Raw genomic sequence first — 21,149 nt, 5'->3', positions numbered from 1 at the left:
AGTCTGCAGAGCTTAGTGCTCAAACAAATCCATGAGGGACACCTCGGTGTCGAAAAGTGTAGGCGCAGGGCCCGGCAGGCTGTCTATTGGCCTGGAATCAGCCAGGACATATCCAACATGGTCCTCAATTGTGTGACCTGCCAGCGTTTCCAGCCTGCTCAAATAAAAGAAACACTCCAGCAACACAAGATCGTGACCTCTCCGTAGTCCAAGGTGGGAATCGATCTTTTTCACGCCAATGGGCGTGACTATGTGCTCATCATAGATTACTTCTCAAATTACCCAGAAGTTGTGAAGCTGTCAGACCTCACATTAAGGACAGTCATCAAGGCCTGCAAAGAGACATTTTGCCAGGCATGGTATTCCACTCACTGCCATGGGTGACAATGGTCCCTGTTTCCACAGCCAAGAGTGGTCCAATTTCGCCAAGTCGTACCAATTCAACCACATCACCTCAAGCCCGCATTACCCGCAGTCCAACGGGAAGGTTGAGAAAAGGGTCCATATAGCGAAGCAACTGCTCTGCAAGGCTGCGGACTCTGCTTCGGACTTCAACCTTGCGCTGCTGGTGTACAGGGCAACCCCTCGGTCCACCGGTGTGTCTCCCGCTCAACTCCTCATGAATAGAGACCTGCAGACGACTGTTCCAGCCATGCACTTACCAGACCTGGATCACCTCCCAGTGCTGCAAACGGTGCAGCAACTCAGGAACCGGCAAAAGCTGGCGTACGATGCTCATGCTACCGATTTGCCTGTGCTCTCTCCGGAAGATGCTGTTCGGATCAAGCTACCTGATGGAGGCTGGTCAGCTCCAGCTGTTGATGTTCGACAGGCTGCTCCCAGATAGTTTGTAGTTCGTATGGCTGATGGCTCCATTGTCAGACGCAACAGAAGGGCACTGCGCAAAGTTGCCTGCCCACCACCAGCTCTTACTTTTCCAGATGTTGTTATGCCTCCTCTGGACACCTCGCACCACGAGGCCACCAATCTAGCAGCAATCCCGCCTGTCAAGACGCCGTCGTCCCCACCTCCACCTCTCAGGCGGTCGACAAGGATCCGACGCAAGCCCCAAAGATTGGACTTATAGACATTTACCTTGTAAATTTTGTTCTGTATCTGCATGCTCGACACTTCTCATGTACATATTCATCCACTCGCCATTTAATGTAAATAGTCGTACATGTAAATAGTCACATATGCTCCAAGCAACCAACATTTTGTTTAAAAAAGGGGGGATGTCATGATATGCATTCATGTACATAATGAGATACAGACAGGCAATGACAGACACCCAGTACAGGCAATCAACACACAGGACAGAACACAACCAATCACCAGGCAGAACACTATAGGGTTGTCTCCCACTATAAAACACACGAGGCATCAGCACTCTAACTCTTTCCGCTGGTGACAACTGTAATTAAAGTCAGGGTGTATATATCAGCTAGCACCTTCTACACGTGGCTCAGAGCTAGTCTGGTCTAGTTAGTTATAACAAGCACGCTTAGATTAGTAGAGTGTCAAACCCACAGTGAACTGCGTGCACTGCTTAACAAGTTCAATAAAGCGTATTGAACCATCACCAAAGTTTGGAGTCTACTTTCAAGTACAACTGCATCCAGTTGCAGTCCTTGTTACCCCAGGGTAAATAACATGACAAGCACGGGTCTGATTGGGATGCTAGGCAATAATCCCCGCATGCTACATGGCACGTCTACCCACGGGGATCTACTTGGGATGTCTGAAGTGCTCACTTAACTATGATTGCCAATTCCCAATTAGCAAGAGCCTTCAGCCGCATGGCCTCCGGGGTCAGTGAGGCAGGCGGGTAGGGGCTGGGTTGACCCCGGAGTGGGACCACATAGGCCAGAGGTCAGCATGGCAGACCCACGGGCGCTGAGGCATCCATCTCTCCCTCCCATCTCACGGAGCCCAGCCCAGGCCATGGGCAGCAACCCCAGTGCCCCCTGGCTCTTTGCCTGTGAGCAAAGATGGTTATTCACCTCCTTGGGTCCCTGCAGCAGCCCTTCCACCTGCTTCACGTTTTTAAAAAGGAGTACTAATCGTCTTCCGCATGACCACTTGCTGGGAAAGCTGTTAGATTACGGAGGGATCGATCCCAGTAATTGTATGGAGATTGGGCTTAAGTGATGATTATTGGTTTCTTGGCAGCACAGCAGCGTAGTGGTTAGCACTGCTGCCTCACGGCGCCGAGGTTCCAGGTTTGATCCCGGCTCTGGGTCACTGTCGGTGTGAAATAGAAATAGAACATACAGTACAGAAGGAAGCCATTCGGCCCATCGAGTCTGCACCGACCCACTTAAGCCCTCACTTCCACCCTATCCCCGTAACCCAAGGGCAATTTATCATGGCCAATCCACCAAACCTGCACATCTTTGGACTGTGGGAGGAAACCGGAGCACTCGGAGGAAACCCACGCAGACACAGGAAGAACGTGCAGACTCCGCACGGACAGTGACCCAGCGGGGAATTAAACCTGGGACCCTGGCGCTGTGAAGCCACAATGCTATCCACTTGTGTTACCGTGCTGCACATGCGGGATGTGCTTTAAATTATCACACACCAGTTGTACATTGATGGAATTGTAGTCCTTACTGTTAACAAACATTAGGGGCTGCTGCCATGGAGCCCATGTAACCTCATGAGTGCAGTTTATTGCACCCTGACAGAAATCTTTGGATCCTCACTGTCTTCAGGTGATGTCCCGGAGGACTGGAGACTAGCCAATGTTGTTCCTCTGTTTAAGAAGGGTAGCAAGGATAATCCAGGGAACTACAGGCCGGTGAGCCTTACGTCAGTGTAGGGAAATTACTGGAGAGAATTCTTTGAGGCAGGATAATCCAGGGAACTACAGGCCGGTGAGCCTTACGTCAGGGTAGGGAAATTACTGGAGAGAATTCTTTGAGATAGGATCTACTCCCATTTGGAAGCAAATGGACGTATTAGTGAGAGGCAGCATGGTTTTGTGAAGGGGAGGTCGTGCCTCACTAACTTGATAGAGTTTTTCGAAGAGGTCACAAAGATAATTGATGCAGGTAGGGCAGTGGATGTTGTCTATATGGACTTCAGTAAGGCCTTTGACAAGGTCCCTCATGGTAGACTAGTACAAAAGGTGAAGTCACACGGGATCAGGGGTGAGCTGGCAAGGTGGATACAGAACTGGCTAGGTCATAGAAGGCAGAGAGTAGCAATGGAAGGACGCTTTTCTAATTGGAGGGCTGTGACTAGTGGTGTTCCGCAAGGATCAGTGCTGGGACCTTTGCTGTTTGTAGTATATATAAATGACTTGGAGGAAAATGTAACTGGTCTGATTAGTAAGTTTTCAGACGACACAAAGGTTGGTGGAATTGCGGATAGCGATCAGGACTGTCAGAGGATACAGCAGGATTTAGATTGTTTGGAGACTTGGGCAGAGAGGTGGCAGATGGAGTTTAATCCGGACAAATGTGAGGTAATGCATTTTGGAAGGTCTAATGCAGGTAGGGAATATACAGTGAATGGTAGAACCCTCAAGAGTATTGAAAGTCAGAGAGATCTAGGTGTACAGGTCCACAGGTCACTGAAAGGGGCAACACAGGTGGAGAATGTAGTCAAGAAGGCATACGGCATGCTTGCCTTCATTGGCTGGGGCATTGAGTATAAGAATTGGCAGGTCATGTTGCAGCAGTATAGAACCTTAGTTAGGCCACACTTGGAGTATAGTGTTCAATTCTGGTCGCCACACTACCAGAAGGATGTGGAGGCTTTAGAGAGGGTGCAGAACAGATTTACCAGAATGTTGCCTGGTATGGAGGGCATTAGCTATGAGGAGCGGTTGAGTAAACTCGGTTTGTTCTCACTGGAACGACGGAGGTTGAGGGGCGACCTGATAGAGGTCTACAAAATGATGAGGGGCATAGTCAGAGGCTTTTCCCCAGGGTAGAGGGGTCAATTACTGGGGGCCATAGGTTTAAGGTGCGAGGGGCAAGGTTTAGAGTAGATGTACGAGGCAAGTTTTTTTTACAGAGGGTAGTGGGTGCCTGGAACCCGCTACCGGAGGAGGAAGTGGAAGCAGGGACGATAGTGACATTTAAGGGGCATCTTGACAAATACATGAATAGGATGGGAATAGAGGGATACGGACCCAGGAAGTGTAGAAGGTTGTAGTTTAGTCGGGCAGCATAGTCGGCACAGGCTTGGAGGGCCGAATGGGCCTGTTCCTGTGCTGTACTTTTCTTTGTTCTTTGAACCAAATGGAAATGAAAAATATCCCTGTAGACTGCCTCTCAACCCTAGGCAGCACGGTGGTGCAGTGGTTAACACTGCTGTCTCACGGTACTGAGGATCCGGGTTCGATCCTGGCCCTGGATCACTGTCTGTGACGAGTTAGTACATTCTCCCCGTATCTGCGTGGGTCTCAACCCCACAACCCAAAGATGTGCAGAGTAGGTGGATTGGCCACACTAAGTTGCCCCTTAATTGGAAAAAAATGAATTAGGTACTCTGAATTTACGAAGCAAATTAATAAAATTATAAAAGTTTGCCTCTCAATCCTCCCATTCCAGCCCCAAAATCCTCACCCCAAAGCAATCTGTAAATAAATCTTCAGTAAAACTTTTGAAACTTGTCCTTTAGTTTTCACAATTATTTGAAGAAAAGTTACTGGGTAAAGAGAGAAGAGCCAAGGCAATATCCCAGTAAAGCTGACTAAACAGTATAAATGCACTCAGGACATTAGACACAATGTGCTTGCTCACACCACACAATCTAAATTCTGAACAACTCTTCACAGCGTAGAAAAAAGTGTGAAGAAAATTGTAATTGTGTAGAAAATAGTTTGGGCATATTGTTTCTAAGCTACAAATCAAAATGCCCGAGGATTGATAGAAATGGGACCTCAAGTCTCATCCCTTGTGGAGAGCTGATCACACCACCACAGATAGTTCAGTCTGTGGGAAAAACAATTGAGGGCTGTCTGTCGCAGTGGCCGTGGGCTCTTACAGAACTCCCGAGTGTGATGGGCTCAGACCATGACACCTGTCGAGGGAGCAGTCCAGTTTGGACTGGCTCAATAGGAATCATTTTACTTTCAGTTTCTATTTAAAAAGAAACATCTTACATTTAATTAGTGGTCATGGGACCTTAAAAAGCCAAAGTTGTCCCATTATTAATAACAAATTTTGTAAAGGAGTCCTTTAACAGCTCTCAGTCCCCTCAACAACATACCCAATACTTGGGACACTTGAAAAGTGGAACTTCACCAATTTAACTTGCAAAAATGAGTGGCACAGTGCCAGGGACTCGGGTTCAGTTCCAGCCGTGGGTGACTGTGGAATTTGCATGTTCTACCAGTGTTTGCGTAGGTTTCCTCCGGGTGCTCTTATTTCCTCCCACAGTCCCAACGATTTGCAGGTTCAGTAGATTGGCCATGATCATAGCCCCTTAGTGTCCAAAGGTTAGTTGGGGTTACGGGGATAGGGCAATTATTATTTTAGCTCCACCTGATCTTAAATTACAAAGCTGTGGTTGAATATCCTACTTTAAAACATGTCAAACTTACTTTGTACATGGTGTCAAATGCTTGCTGTTTGATAGTTAGCACTGGCATCAGAGAATATTACAACAGACAGCATATAAAGAAATTAAAACTTATTGTTTTATTATGATAGTTATTTGATATGTCAAATTACAAGTGTATGATGTAACAAAATCAGTTACAAACTTATATATGCATATTTACATTATATATATATTCAAGAAATTAAGAAGCTACACCCTCATACAGTTAAGAAATTACACCTATGGCAGGAGTTATTAAAGTAAATTGTACATCACATGCTTGATATCGTTTCAACGCAAAGATAAAAATACCTAAAAACAAAATGTAACAAATACATAAAAAGTTAGATTTAAATGGAGTTTTTAAAATGATCAAGCGAGGCACTTTTTGGAAGTGGGCTAGGCATCAAGCAAGTGGCACTAAGCAAACAATATGCAGTATTTAGAAAAAAATAAAATAAAAACCTCTAGGTACTAAGCATTCTGTAGCTTAATGTTTTCTATTGATAATGTCCCAAATTCTAAAAAGCAAAACCATTAAAGAAAAAGTAACTGGACGTAGAACAAAAATAGCATGACAGTTCTTGGTGCATCAATGCGCCATCAATATTCAGTAGGGTCAATTCTTTTAAAATTAGAGTTATTCTTTTAGGCTGTTTAAATCCATAAAGCAGACATTGCATATTAATTACAGTACATGGTTAGGAGATGCACCATACCAATTACTAGTGCCTCATTCGAAGGTCAAAGTGCACCTATAACAAAAAACAAGACTTTGCTACAGCCAGCAAGTTCTCCTCTTGGGGGTAGTCACATGATCTTACATTCCCACATACAAGCACTGTCAGACCCTCCCCCATCCAAAGAAAATTGTTTTTAAAAGCAGCTTAAATTTACACTAAGAATTACTTGATGTTTAACAGTCGACTGACAAGGAAAAATCTATTTCCAAGTTATGTTGGAAATTGTTTCCACTACAATGGCAACTTTTCTTTTTAAACATTAAGGGTCTTCTAAGAATAGTTACAAGCTCTGATCTTATCTTCATGTGAGGAAGGGTGCAAAAGGGGAAATTTTGATTGAACTTGAAATCCAAACACAATCAGAAACAACGTAATTGGTGTGCATGAAAATATCCACCAGATTTGCACAGTAGCTCATTTTCAAAAACACTCACTCAATCACAAGTGGAGAGGACATTAATCTAAAAGTGAAAGGGTCAGCAACTGAGAGGTTTAAGGCTTATTTTGGTGATTAATATCTGTAAACTTCTAGCTCGGAATATACGGCTTGCAAAAGAAAATCTGGCTTCAATTCACTATTCAATTTGCAATCAATTATTATGACTATAAGCATTATGGGAAAGGGAAAAGGCTTTAGCCAGATCTAGGTCCTTCATACTATCCACTAACTGTGATAAGGCAGGCGTGCGAGCTGACTTACACCACATGCTCTTGACCAGACCCCAAAAAGGCAGGGAGAATATAAAAACTCAAGATCTTTCGGAATTCCCACAAAGAATGAGCCTGGGCCATGATGTTCACGTGAAAAGCCACATTTGGATGAACTGTGAAAGCCTGTTGAATCCTTTGAAATATTAGGATTTGAGATGTCCCACTTAGAAGATTATGTTCTGGATTATAGCAGCATCCGAGAGTAACCTTGTCCTCCAGGCAGCGTGCAACTGAACCTTCAGAGTCAGAGTCATAGCTGGTGCTGTGACTAAAAAAGATTCTTCAACTTTAGTTATGTCTGTCAAACGTGGACATCAATATCAGTAGGTGGCAAGTCAGCACTATCAGACATTTTCCTTCGGAGAGCTTTCAGTTGTTACAAAAAGTTCAAGTAAATTCAGAGTTTTTTAAAAAAAAATGGAACTGTGGAAAACAGTTTGCCAAAACGTGGTCAATGAAAACTTGCAAGATATACAGGGAATTGCGATGTGCAATTACCGGGAGCACAATTAAAATTTTATTTTGGGTTCCCCAATGTGCAGAACGATAAAGAAATTAAAGTTCATAAGCATGTGGATGAAATCTTATAATGAAAAATTACACACAACTGTTAAAATACTCAAAAGGCAAAAGGAAGGAATTGCCCCCATCACCAAACAGTTTTCCTAGTGAAGCCATTCTGCTACAAAGTACAAAACTAGAAACAAGCTCTTTTTAAAAATTAAGTCTCATATCTTTAGCCTCTACTTTTCAATGTGAAATAATACTCAAAGTTGGCTTATGTACAGAATGCTGTCAGTTCATTTAATCTACTCACAGCTGATAAATATCAATGCATTCTAATGTGGAGTATCTTACAAATGGGGTTAATTATTTACAGATCTAAAAATTAGAACCCGGGCAAGCAACTTTGCCAAAGCCCTAAATTTTAAATGTAGTTTTTGTGAATAAATATTTGATAAAATTTAAAAAGCATTGAATCTTAGGATGAAGATGGTCCTGGCAACAACCACAACAGCTTGATTCCCCTCTCCATAGTCACAGGCATGCGCACAGAGCACAAAGATGTGCACGGTAAATGCATAAAAATCAGATGTGTCCTTTTGCACTAACAAATTTATTTAAATATTTAGGTTTATTCCACATATCGTTGGACTAGTTATAATATAGAGCTCTGCACAAAGTGACAACTGACCCCAATTAATTCTATATTTTAAAAGATACGAGATAGATATAGTCTAAGAATGTATTCTATTCAGACTCCAATTTTGACTTCATTATGATATTTTGGGTATCAGTGCTCCAGGTTTGAAATATTCACCCATTGATAACTCTCCCAGCCTAAAGGTAAATTTAAAATCGAATATTTATCTCATTTATGCAGACCTATGTACTGGAGATACACATTTAAGTATGAACCATGTCTATTTACATACCCACTCCAGAGTGAAAGTGTAGGTATGCCTACATGCAAAAGTATACAGGGAAATGTAGCACCCAATGGCTTTTTAACCAACTAAATGCATTCACTTAATAATCCTAGAATAACACATTCAACTAGCATAGCTTCGTATCTTGCATAACATATTCTAGAGTTTGTTTAACTTACAAATTAAACCTGGATTTTTCCAAAATTGCACCTACACTGTTTCCATTAGGTCACTTGAAACAAAGATAGGCCAAAAATTCATGAACTGACTATACTCCAAACATTAGAGTTTTAATAATATATCATACCCAGTTATTTCAATGCAAGAAGCCATTTGATATTCTTGGACCACTAACAGAAAACTTGCTGGTTGAGCAAAAACATTAGAAGTGTTTATAAAGATATCTAAAAATTAAAATATGCCACTAACTTGCAATTTGGTTCTCATACAACACACATATAAAGAAAAGAAAATAGGATGTGCTTAATCACCACAATGAAAATTAGTCACCAGCTTTCAGGCTTCAGAGAGAAATGTGAAAATAAATATTGTTCAAACTGAAGTAAAATCGTATGTGAATAGTAAGCATGCATATCACAAGACATTAAAAATTAAAGATCTAACTATGGGTTCATTATATGTCATAATCTTTTGTTTCCTGACATAGAAGAACTGAAAGGATAAATGGTTTTATTGAGAAAGTACAAGCCATCTCAACTTTAGTTATATAGAGTTTGACACTTCATATGTATTAAATATTTCTAATTGTTCATAGGCAGTAAATTCATCTGCACTGCCAGTTAAGTGATTCTGTAAATGCACACAGTAAGTAAATACTTATTAGAACCAAAGCCTAAAACAAGTTGAAATCTTTCCGAACAAAAATCAAACAGTTACCTAGTGCTTTTAGTCTATACTTCAGTCTCACCTGTAAAAGCTTCATGTGAGATACCAGACCCATTAGTCAACTCAATGTACAAAATTGCAAAATGAATTCCTTCTGCATACTCATATACAGTATTTGTTGAACAGCCAAAAAGCAAAGAAATCTTTGCTTCACAAAACCTTCTTAAGTTAGGCGACGCCATGCAAAGTGTTAGACATGGTGGCCTTGTGAAGTGCCGCGATCATTTAAAACACGTCACTCCTCCTCAAGCCTTGGAAATTTGCACAGCTCTGCAATTGGTGCTGGCTTTTAATACCAGTAGGCAAAACCATTGAGGCCCAGGGTTGCTGTTGCCTGGAGAGGAACTATTAAGCACAGCTTGGCTCCCGACTGGTCACATCATCCAGCTGCTTTGTGCTTCCCTCCACAACATCCGCATATCTCACCACCGTGGTGACATGCTCTCAGAGGAAGATAGCAGCACATACATGGTGCAATGACAGACAAGGCTATAAGTGCCAGCCATCGCAAACAGAACTTGTCATCACTAGTGTCACACGAGCAAGGATCAGAGAAATCTCCTTCAGAGTCCGACATACAGTGGTAGAGCATACTCTCAGCGCACAGCATGCAGCTCACTTGATAAATGCATCTCTTGATGGGGTCTGGAGCATCCTGACACTGTCCTCTCTGATTTTCCTCATGATTAAATATGTCTCGACAATATATACAACGAGACCGTTCTCCATCCTCTTTCCTCCGCCTGGATTTTTTTGATTTTAGTGAAGGGGATGGCTGTGCTTTGAATACAATAGAACCTTTTGAATCTTTAATGTGTTCAGTTTCAATCCCTTCCACAGAAGGATATACATAATCGTGTTTTTTAGATTCTGGTTTGAAACACACATACGAGTCAATTTCAGTTTCCAATTCATTTTTTTGCACAATGGGATGTCTGTAGTCTTCATAGCCCCTAATCAATATATCCTTTCGAGGGTTTATCCTCACCACCTCATCTTCATCCTGAAAACTGACATGCCTAGTTGATTTCAGCATGATCTGCAAGAGATTTAAAATGTTGTTATTAGAGGAAATTAAAACCATGTAGCTGAATGACACAACTTTAAGCTAGAAATTTTTTTTATTTTTTTTAATGGAAACCATTCTTAGAACATCTTACCCATCTTATTATAGAACATCTTATTATAATTTTACAGCTGCTTTTTGTAAACACATTAATATCTCAGTTACTAGTTGAGGCACATTATTTGGAGGAGGGTAAAGAAATACGACCACAGATTGTCCCCCACCCCCCCCAATCCTCCTGCAACCTCCATAATGCATTGAAAAGTCACATTCAAGATTCTGAAGGACAAATAAAGTTTGAGAACATTTATTGTTTTTACTATAATACACTACAGAATCATAGGTTGGGATTTGCCAGCCCAGTTATGGCAGGACCCGCGCCTTGGGAGATTCGGCACCCCGACCAAATGATCCCGGCGGCAAGTGGCACTGGAAAATTCCGCCATAGAATGGCTGCAGCACAGGGGCGATTTCTTGGGTTTCTGCTGGCTCTCCGCATGAGCAACTCGAGCTAGTTCCACTTCCCCACCTTTCTCTGTAGCCCTGCAAATATTCTCTCTCCAGATAAATATCCAATTCCCTTTCGAAAGTCATGACTAAATCTGCCTCCACCGCACTGTGCATTCCACATCCTAACCACTCACTGAGTAAAACAATTTCCCTTCATGTCGCTGATGCCAGTCATCTTGAATCTGTGCCCTCAGTTCTCGACACTCCTGCCCACAGGAAGTTTTTCTCCATCTACTGTTTGCAGACAACCTTATGATTTCTGAACACCTAAATCAAACCTCTCGCTCAAGCTTCTCTTCCCTAAGGAGAATAGGCCCAGTTTCTCCAATCTATCCTTGCAACCAAAGTCCCTCATCATTGGATTGGATTGGATTTGTTTATTGTCACGTGTACCGAGGTACTGTGCAAACTATTTTTCTGCGAGCAGCTCAAACAGATCATTAAGTACATGAAAATAAAATAAAATAAAAAGAAAATACATAATAGGGCAACACAAGGTACACCATGTAAACACGTCGACACCGGGTGCATCAGGTGATGCATACAGGAGTGTAGTATTAACTAGTATGAATCTTATAAACAACACTTTATAAAGATCCACGTCAGAGCACAAGCTCACCAAGAATTTCATTTGTGCCGTGTTTTTTTTTAATGCACAGTTTTTGTTACCACATGGACCAGCTCTTCAGAAAATAGCTGCTTCATTCTGAATTAACGGCCAGACTATGCTTGAAATATTAATTATGGAAAAAAATTTTAAAAAAACATTGTCCATTTTCATTTCCATAAGATGGTGTCATGTATTGTAATTCACATTACTTCAAAAGTGAAAAGTTACCTGATTCTGCTGAACTGGAAAGTACAATCTTTGAGAACTGAATTCCTCAAATGGAGGGGTTCGAACATAGCAGCTTCTGTAAGGATCATTGGTCACTACTGTGTCATGGTGTGAACTGCGCTCTTTCCTTATCAAAGAATTAGTATCATTTTCTTGTGCAGGCTGAAAAAAACCAAAAACAAAATATCCTTCATTATTTTGAAAGACAATCAGAATCTTGCAACCATAACGGTACATTTTCATACTGACCACCAGAGGTCATCCTATCATTAACTGGAAAACGTGTACTGAGATCCCCTGGGTCAGATTTCCTGCAGGGTATTATTAACCCTGAACTGTCGGAATTCACTGTCTTTACCCATTTGAAACTTTGGCATGAGGGGCATGCGCAGAAATCCTGAAGTGGCATCCGTCACTCAGGCAGTGCTTCGCTGTGCGCCCCAGAACCAGTCAGATCAGTGAGAATTTCAACTTTCCCCACTTCCATTAGAAACCCTGTATAAAGTTACAGCTTGTTCAGTCAGGTGTAGCTGGGTTTTTAACCAGTGGCGTTATTAATAAAACTTGATGAATAACAGAACCAAATCTTAAAAAGTAATTTTATAATCGAGGAGTTCTGTTGAAACAATGACATCATGGAATTTGTACTTCAGCACCAAGCTGTGGTATAACCATTCTTCATGTTCTACTATTTCCAACCTAAATGGATGCTCAAAAACCTTTAATAAATTTGATGGTGGGCAGAGGATGTGTTGAAAGAATCAATGATCATCACAGCTCTGATTGCGTCTTTTTGGACTATTTTAATTCTGAGTACACTAGAGATTTAAACTAGCTCCCAGAAGACATGATTCACGCACTGCATTGTTTGCAGTTTATTTTCTCTCTGATTTAATTACTCTAAATTTCTACAGCTGACGAGAGACAACTTACACTGAAATATTCCTTGACAGGAAGGCCTCTGCCCCATCCTCCAAGTGGCTACTTTGCAGTGGTGGGCCACTACAGCAGCTATAGGCAATGCATTGCAGACAGTATGGACCATTACAGCGGTTTTCCCCAGGATGAATCTAGTCCCTAATACTTGTACAGATGTACCCTCAGCTGGTTATTGAATGGCAACTGGGAGCCACATTCATTCCCATCACCTTCGCCCTCTGCACCAAGCTTTTGAGCGAGGTGGCCAATTTTCACAACAAGGCCAATACACATATTAGCCGCCAATCCGGAAGTGTGCTATAAACAGACAGTCAGCTGTTTTGTTTGCTGATCCCAAGTATCCTTCCAGGGACAGCAAATTAAAATTTTGCGGGCAAGTTCCCAGCATGAATGAGACCCTTATTTGGATCTACATCACCTCTAACAGAAGTTTTTGTGAAGTGAGAAGGAATGAGATCTAGTCATTTAGTCATTTCCACATTTAGTACTTGTTCCAGTAGATGAGCCGCCAGGTATGATGATGGGGGTGCTAGAAATCTTACTGCACATGCACCAGAGAGGGCAGATGCAGAACAGCACCATTCTTTCAATATATAAAGTTTAATTACACAGTGTTTGCATGTTTATGGAGTCAATCTACAGTCTGATTGCACAAGCTTTCGTCCACTCAATCTACATCTTATTTACCTACAAAGTATAATTGCAGCCGATATTTCTCAGTCACAGTGAATTAGCAGGATTTGTTAAAGCAGCTCACATGGAAAGTTCCTGCTTTTGGCTGGGAAATAGGAAGGATAGTGCAAAGTGAATTACTGAAACGTTAATGGATACATAAGGCTTTTCGAAAGGCTCAAACCAAAATGTCAATCCAACCATATACACATTCATAACAGCACTCATTGTAAACAGTAAATAAAAACATTGACATGATTAGAATCTCACCTCAGCACAGTACACAAGTGACTTCGGGAAAAGGAACAAGTTACAATGGATCATATTCATTGACAATACCTGGTTTTACACTTATTGCCAGGAGTCTATACAATAAAACTCCAATGGCAATGAAAGATTGGAACAGAATGGCAATGGATAATTTACTTACAGTGAAAAGGACTGCCAGAAAAGACAACTGAAGATAAAACAAGATTTATTTGAAAGCTAGATATTGCTTAAACGGAGACATGTTGCTGAATCTGTATGTCTCACACTCGTTCGGACAAACACAAGAATGCCAAATTTCAAACAATCAGAATAATTTACACTAGAGGAGAAAATGGTGCGGATGTTTGGCAAGTTGACTCTGATTGGCCATGGTGTTGACAAGGAGAAAGCAATGGGTAACTATAGGGCTAACATGCTCTCAGATAATTCAAAAAAAGGTGGAATGCTTAAACATATTCCTAATGTTTGCAGAGATGGGTTCCTTGTGCATGACTATGTCGCTTCTAGCTCTTCACCCTGTTATAATATCAGTTGGTGTTATGGAAAGAGGGGATCAAACTGAATGGTCTTTTTTAAAAAAAAAGTATTTTATTCCAAACGTATATGAAAAGTTACAACACAAAGTTTCAGAAACATGCTTCCCAACACATAACTACACAGTTTGTTCCTTTTTCCAACACATAACTACAAATGTGTTCCTTTTTCGCCCTCCCCCTCCCTCCCCCCACGTCACCACCCCGCGATGAACTCCTCAAACACGGTCACGAACATCCCCCACCTTGCCTCAAAACCCTCCCCTTAACTCGAATTTAATCTTTTCTAGCCGAAGAAAGTCATATAAGTCACCCAGCCAGGCCGCCACCCAGCCGGCGTTGCTGACCGCCACTCCAATAAAATTTGTCGCCGGGCAATCAGAGAAGCGACGGCCACATCAGCCTTCATCCCCTCCACCAGCCCCGGCTTCTCCGGTTTCTCAAATATTGCCACCAATGGGTCTGGCTCAATCTCCTCACTATCCTTGCTCGGGCTGCAAACACTCCTGCCCAGAATCTCTCCAACCTTTTGCAGCCCCAGAACATAAGTGTGTGATTTGCTGGTCCCCACCCACACTCGTCTGCCACCCCCTGAAAGAACCCACTCATTCTTGCCTGCGTCATATGTACCCTATGTAAGACCTTGAACTGTATCAGACTCATCCTCGCGCACGAGGAGGCCGCATTTCCTCTTTGTGGCACCTCACTCCATACTTCCCCGTTTATTTCCCCTTCCCACTTCTCCTTAATCTTCACCACCTGCTCACCTCCCTGTTCTCCAAGCCACCTGTATATGTCTCCAATCCTGTCCTCCCCTTCCACATCCGGAAGCAGCAGTCGCTCCAACAGTGTGTACCTCGGCAACCTGGGGAACACTTTCCAAACCTTCCACGCGAAGTCACTTACCTGCAGGTACCTAAACTCACTTCCTCTCGGGAGCTCTGCCCTCTCCTTCAAACCTTTCTTCCAGATACAAATCCCTCACCTTAACCAGCCTACTCTCCATTTCCTATATATGGCATCTATCTCCCCCGGCACACAATGGCGTTAACACCTACATCCCCTCTATTCTAAAGTGCCTCCTCAGCAGGTTCCAGATCTTCACTGTGGAGTGCACCACCGGGCTCCCGAGTATCAGCTCGGCGCCAGTGGCAACGCTGCCATCATCATAGCCCTTAAGCTGAACCCTTTACCAGATTGCTCCTCCATCCTAACCCATTCTACCCCCTCTCCTTCACGTTCGCTGCCCAATAGTAATGTAGCAGGTTCAGCAACGCCAACCCTCCCTGCTGCCTGTGCAACAGGGTCCTCTTAACCATTGGCACCTTCCCTGCCCATATAAAGTCCGAAATAATTGTGTCCAGTTTCCAAAAGAAGGCCTTCGGTATAAAGATCGGGAGTGTCTTGAATGTGAACAGGAACATCGGCAGAATGCTCATCTTCACGACTTGGACCCAGCCTGCCAAAGTCAAGTGCAGCATACTCCCCCCGTGAGATCCTCCCTAGCCTCCTCCACCAGTTTTGTTAAATTAAATTGGCCTCACCGACCCAACTCATTCAGCAGGAACAGTTTGCTTTTCTCTACATTTAACTTATACCCCGATAATGCCCCCAACAAGCCCATGATCCTCTCCATGCTCTCCAAAGGGTCCGAAACATACAATACTTGGTCGTCAACATAGAGTGACACCCGTTGCTCCATTCATCCTCTCGTAATCCCTTGCCACTCTGCCAACCCCCTAGGAGTCATTGCTAGAGGCTCTATCACTCGTGCAAACAACAGAGGCGGGCACCCCTGCCTTGTTCCCCTGTGCAGTTCAATGTTCCGTGTACCCATGTCACAGGTCCACACACTCACCCTTGGTGCCACATATAACAGCCGCATCCATGCCACAAACCTATACCCAAAACTTCCCAGGACCTCAAAGAGGTACCACCACTCCACCCGGTCAAATGTCTTCTCTGTATCGATGGACACCACTACCCCAGGTATCTGAGCTCTTGACGGGTCATAATCACATTTCACAGCCTCCTTATATTACTAGAAATTTGCCTGCTTTTTACAAAGCCTGTTTGGTCCTCCGCAACCACCCCCAGGACACAACCATCCATCCTTCCCGCCACCAACTTAGCCAACACTTTCACACCTGTATTTAACAGCGACATGGGCCAGTACGACCCACATTCCAATAGGTCCTTGTACTTTTTCCGTATTAATGTGATCGTTGCCTGCATCATTGTCTCCGCCAGCTCCCCCTTCTCCAACACCTCATTAAACACCCCCAAGAGATATGGTGCCAGGTCCGTCGCACACTCCTTATAAACTTCTGCCGGGTAGCCATCGGGCCCCGGGGCCTTCCCCGACTTCATACCCCCTGTACTGTCCAATATCTCCCTCAGCCCCAAGGCTCCTCTAGCACCTGCCTCTTCTCTTCCTCCAACTGTGGAAAATCCAGTTGTCGAAGAACTGTCCCATGTCACCCTCTTCGCCCGCCGGTTCGCCCTGTACAGCTCCTTATAATAATCCCTAAACCCCACATTTATCTTCCCCGGCTCCGACACCACATCCCCTGCCCCAGTCCACATATTGAATATTTTCCTGTACGAATACAGAGAGAAGGCGAGTCGAATGTTAGTGCATCAGCTGCTAACAAGAAAAAGTCCCTCCACATCGGAGGAAAGGAAACCCCCCACTCCCTCCAACCCCCACTCTACCCATATACCCAATTACTTCAAAATGCCAGCACCTTAGTCTCCCAGAATTGTTCAGTTCAGTTCTTTCCCCAGTTTATGCTCCCTGATGAAGTCATTGGTCGCTTCTGGGGTCTCAAAATAGTATTCCCGGCTTTCATACGTCACTCAAAGCTTCGCCGGGTGGAGCATCCCAAACCTGATCTGCCGTCGATATAGCATTGCCTTGGCTTTGTTGAACCCTGCACGCCATTTTGTCAGCTCAGCTCCAATGTCCTGGTATATTCGGACCTCGTTCCCCTCTCATTAAGTTGCGCTTCTCCATGGCCCACTGCAGCATCTCTTTGTCCACAAACTTATGGAGCCTCACGATCACCGCCTGCAGCAGTTCCCCCACTCTAGGCTTCTGCCTCAGAGACCTGTGCTCTCTGGCCACTTCAGGCACCTTATCCAGCACACCCTCCACCACCAGCCCTGCCAGCATCTTCGAAACGCACCTCATGGCACTCGCATCTTCCACTCCTTCAGGCAGGCCCACTGTCCACAAATTCTGCCTTCTCGATCTATTTTCCTGCTCCTCCACCTTTGCTCTCAACGTCTTGCAAAGTTCTCCTAAGAGCCCCACCTCCACCTCCAATGTCACCACCCGATCGCTGTGGTCCGACATCACCCTCTCAATCTCTCGGATCTGCAACCTCTGCTCCTCCAAGCATTTCTCCACTGTCTCCATCGAGCCCTTCAGGGGTGCCACAGCCCCTTCAATGGCCTTCGAGAGATCCTCCTGCATCTCCTCCCTCTGCTGGCGGAACTCTTCTTTAAGGAAGGCCATCAACTGTTCCATCTGGGGCTTTGCTACTTGCATTAACCCTTTTCCCTCTGCCATCCTTCCAATGACTGCTGCGCCACAGGTCCCTTCCAACTCCTTGGCCAGATCTTTCACCTTCTTCTGCTGGGGGGGGGGGGGGGGGGGGGGAAGAAGAACTTCTTCTCCGACCTTCAGCTACACTTTTGTCGAAGTTGCACCGAATTCCAGGTAAAAAGAGCTTGTTTCTACGCCTTCAAGCAGGAGCTGCCCTGTGTGTGACCACTCGCACCATGGCCGACAGTGGAAGACAAACTGAATGGTCTTCATCTGAACCTAGACTGCATCATTTGGTTTATATAATGATTTTATCTACAAGCCACCCAGTCTAATCCCATCCGCCTGCTTACTGCCCATACTCCAATTCCTTCCACTTTTAATCCCGGTTAAAACAACTTACGAACTTTATAGAATTCCCTGTCACAAACAATTGTTGAAACAACTCAACAATTCTGAACAATTCCTTTTCAAACCATCTCTTTAATTCTTCAGTCCCATAAGTCTGAGACCTTACTGCCTTTCTGGAAACAATGGTTTACTATTTATTATTATTCACATCATAATTTACCAGGTTTCTCTGAAACTTAGTCCTGTATTGCTGTGGGACATTTTACTTAAGGTGCTACATAAATGTAAGTTGTAAGAGCTGTTTACTGAAAGCAGGTGGTCAAACGCACTTTTGCAACTTGCCAAACTGGTCTTGTGAAAGGTGAAACCCGACTGTAGTTAAGATAACAGGGACATTTCATGCCATCTGCCTTCTTGGTGTAAATTGCAGACTAAAATCACTGCTTGTTCACCAAGGCAAAATATCCTTTATTCTGCAATATGATGTGGCAAGGCCAGCATTTGCTACCCATCCTTAATGGCTTCAGCGGCCATTTCAGAAGGCAGTTAAGAGTCAACTACATTGCTGTGGGTTCTGAGTCACAGGTAGGCCATGCATGGAAAGTGTAACAGATTTCTTTTCCTGAATAACATGAGGGAGCCAGAAGGTCTTTTACAATATAATTCTGATGAAGAGTCATATTGCACTTGAAATATTAACTCGGTTTCGCTTTTCACAGGTACTGCCATACCCGAGTATTTCCAGCACTTGTTTTTATTTCAGATCTCCAACATCTGGGGTATTTTGCTTTTATTTGGGGTTTTTACAATTTTGGATTCATAGTCACTATTACTGAGACTAGCTTTCAATTAACTTTAAATTCCACCAGCTGCCTGTAGTGGGATTTGAACCAATGCCTCCAGAACGTTCCAGTGACATTACTATTATGTCACAGGCTATTATGTCACATTCTGTCTCTCCACCGCCCCCCCCCCCACCCCGAGATCCAATCCCCTCTTCTTTACACCCCATCCCCATTGGCAATTAGCACCAGGGAAGTGGTAAGAAAAGGCAGTATAACAATAGGTGGGCAAATCAAACCACATTACTAGTTAAGCAGTTTATTTCCATGCCTTAAATACACATAGGTACACCTAATCAGCCATTTAACTCAGAAGGGTCCCAGGTTCAATTCCCGGCTTGGGTCATTGTCTGTGCCGAGTCTGCATGTTCTCCCAGTGTCTGATGGGTTTCTCCTCCCACAAGTTCCGAAAGACGTGCTGTTAGGTGTGTTGGCCATTCTGCATTCTTCCTCTGAACAGGCACCGGAATGTGGAGACTAAGGGACTTTCACAGTAACTTCATTGCGGTGTTAATGTAAGCCTACTTGTGACAATAATAAAGATTATTATTATTCGAGAAAAGGTGAATTTCCCTCATTCTTATATGGATTTGGAGCATGTTTGGGGGTGGGTGAGGGTTTGAACAGGGAGAGGAAGAGTGTAAGGAATGGAAGAGAGAATGGAAATAAACCCTAGAGAACCTGGTGAACATATGACAAAATTAAGTTGGGACAGACGTTGGTTAAAAGTGCCCCAAAACAGCAGGAATCTAGCATACATTTATGCATTTAAACAAAAATCCCCGATGTCTTATTTTGTGAGCAAATATTGGGCAGGATTCTCCGCTTCGCCGGCAGCACACTCACGATGGCTTCGGGGTGGCCACAATGAGAAACCACATTGTCCGGCTGCCGTGACGAAGGATCCCGCTGCCGGCTGCGGCGCGCTGCGCCAGAAAACGAGTCTGGCGGGATGGAGAATCCCGCCCATTATCTTTAAGACTCATTTGCATCTAGAGAGTCATCAGGCTCCTGCGAGCAAACTGTCAGCAATCTGGAGGTTTCATCTTCATAATAGGCAGTCCTTGGCTTTATGATGTTCGAGTTACAACATTTATTAATTTACACCATTTTGTCTTCCCAATGTCAGTTTGGACTTTGCGGCGCTCGCTCCAAAGTGACACCAACGAACAAGTTCAAACGTTCACACGTGCGTACCGATGTTTTGCGCCACCCATCTCTCTGACTCAAATGTACAGTACTATAGTGGTATATGTATTTTTAGCTTGCAATTTTTCTTGTCAATCTGATTGCTATTTACAACATAAATAGATTAATGTTGCGATATTACTCTTCTACAATTGATTGAGTATATCATTCTGGGTTATTTTGGAGAAAGTAGGGTAGCCTGCCTTGGTTCAGGAAACCAATTCCCATTTATAACCTGTTCTTCTCAGAAACTTTCGACGTAATGACACAATTGGTTCCTGAAAACCGTGTCTTAAGTCAAGAGGGCTGCCTGTAAAATCAAATTACTGCGGATGCTGGAAATTTGCAGTTAAAACAGAAAATGCGGGAAAAACACTGCAGGTCTGGCAGCATCTGTGTGGAGAGAGCGAAACAGAGTTAACGTTTTGAGACCAATGCGACTCTTCTTCAGAACTTCATGTTGGTGGAACTCTTTACTTAGCAAGTGAAGTTATTTTACAATATACGGTCAGGCCTCGTTTATAATGAAGGTCGAATTGATGATTAAGACAGAACTGGAACTTTCAAAGTTTGAATTTTGTGGCAAATAAAAGCGATAAAGAAAGCAGTAAATCAGAAATAAAACCCGCACATCATGCCCGTCACTGTTGGCTGGGCAGCAACTCTGAAAACAAACAGGTTTTTGCTGTAACGATAGATAGACATTCCGCATTGAAGTTCAAGCATGGAGTTATGGGAAAGAGAAGCATGGATTGTGGGAGGAAACCAAAGCACCCGGAGGACACCCACGCAAAGATGGGGAGAACATACAAACTCCACACAGGCAGTCACCCAAGTCCAGAATTGAACCAGCATCTCTGTGCCACCATGCATCTAGTTGCTGCCTACCAGGACCATGCTTCTCTTTCCCACAACTCCATGCTTGAACTTCGTTCAACCAGGTTCCAGCCTTCAAAATCACTAATGATATCCGATATACTCTGACATTGTAAACTAGCCCTCCTAAAATTTTTTAGCCTCTTTCCACTTGTCCAGCTGGGT

The 21,149-nt window shown here is 43.6% G+C and overlaps 1 protein-coding gene across 2 annotated transcripts in view; it reads right to left on the bottom strand.

The window, feature by feature from the left end:
• Positions 1 to 5,634: 5,634 nt before the first annotated feature.
• spred1 (sprouty related EVH1 domain containing 1) overlaps positions 5,635 to 21,149 on the bottom strand; it is a 119,467-nt gene continuing 103,952 nt past the window's right edge. For both annotated transcript variants that reach the window (XM_072484775.1, XM_072484766.1), the window contains exons 5-6: positions 11,764 to 11,925; positions 5,635 to 10,388 (exon numbers count right to left, since the gene is read on the bottom strand). In XM_072484775.1, the coding sequence (XP_072340876.1) occupies positions 9,729 to 10,388; positions 11,764 to 11,925 (822 nt within the window). In that variant the 3' untranslated portion in view covers positions 5,635 to 9,728. The remainder of the gene's footprint in view (positions 10,389 to 11,763; positions 11,926 to 21,149) is intronic.

The sequence above is a fragment of the Scyliorhinus torazame genome, chromosome 2 (assembly GCF_047496885.1).
Source record: "Scyliorhinus torazame isolate Kashiwa2021f chromosome 2, sScyTor2.1, whole genome shotgun sequence".
NCBI lineage: Eukaryota > Metazoa > Chordata > Chondrichthyes > Carcharhiniformes > Scyliorhinidae > Scyliorhinus > Scyliorhinus torazame.
The sequence above is the reverse complement of the archived record's forward strand: the minus strand, read 5'-3'. Positions and strand labels throughout refer to the sequence as shown.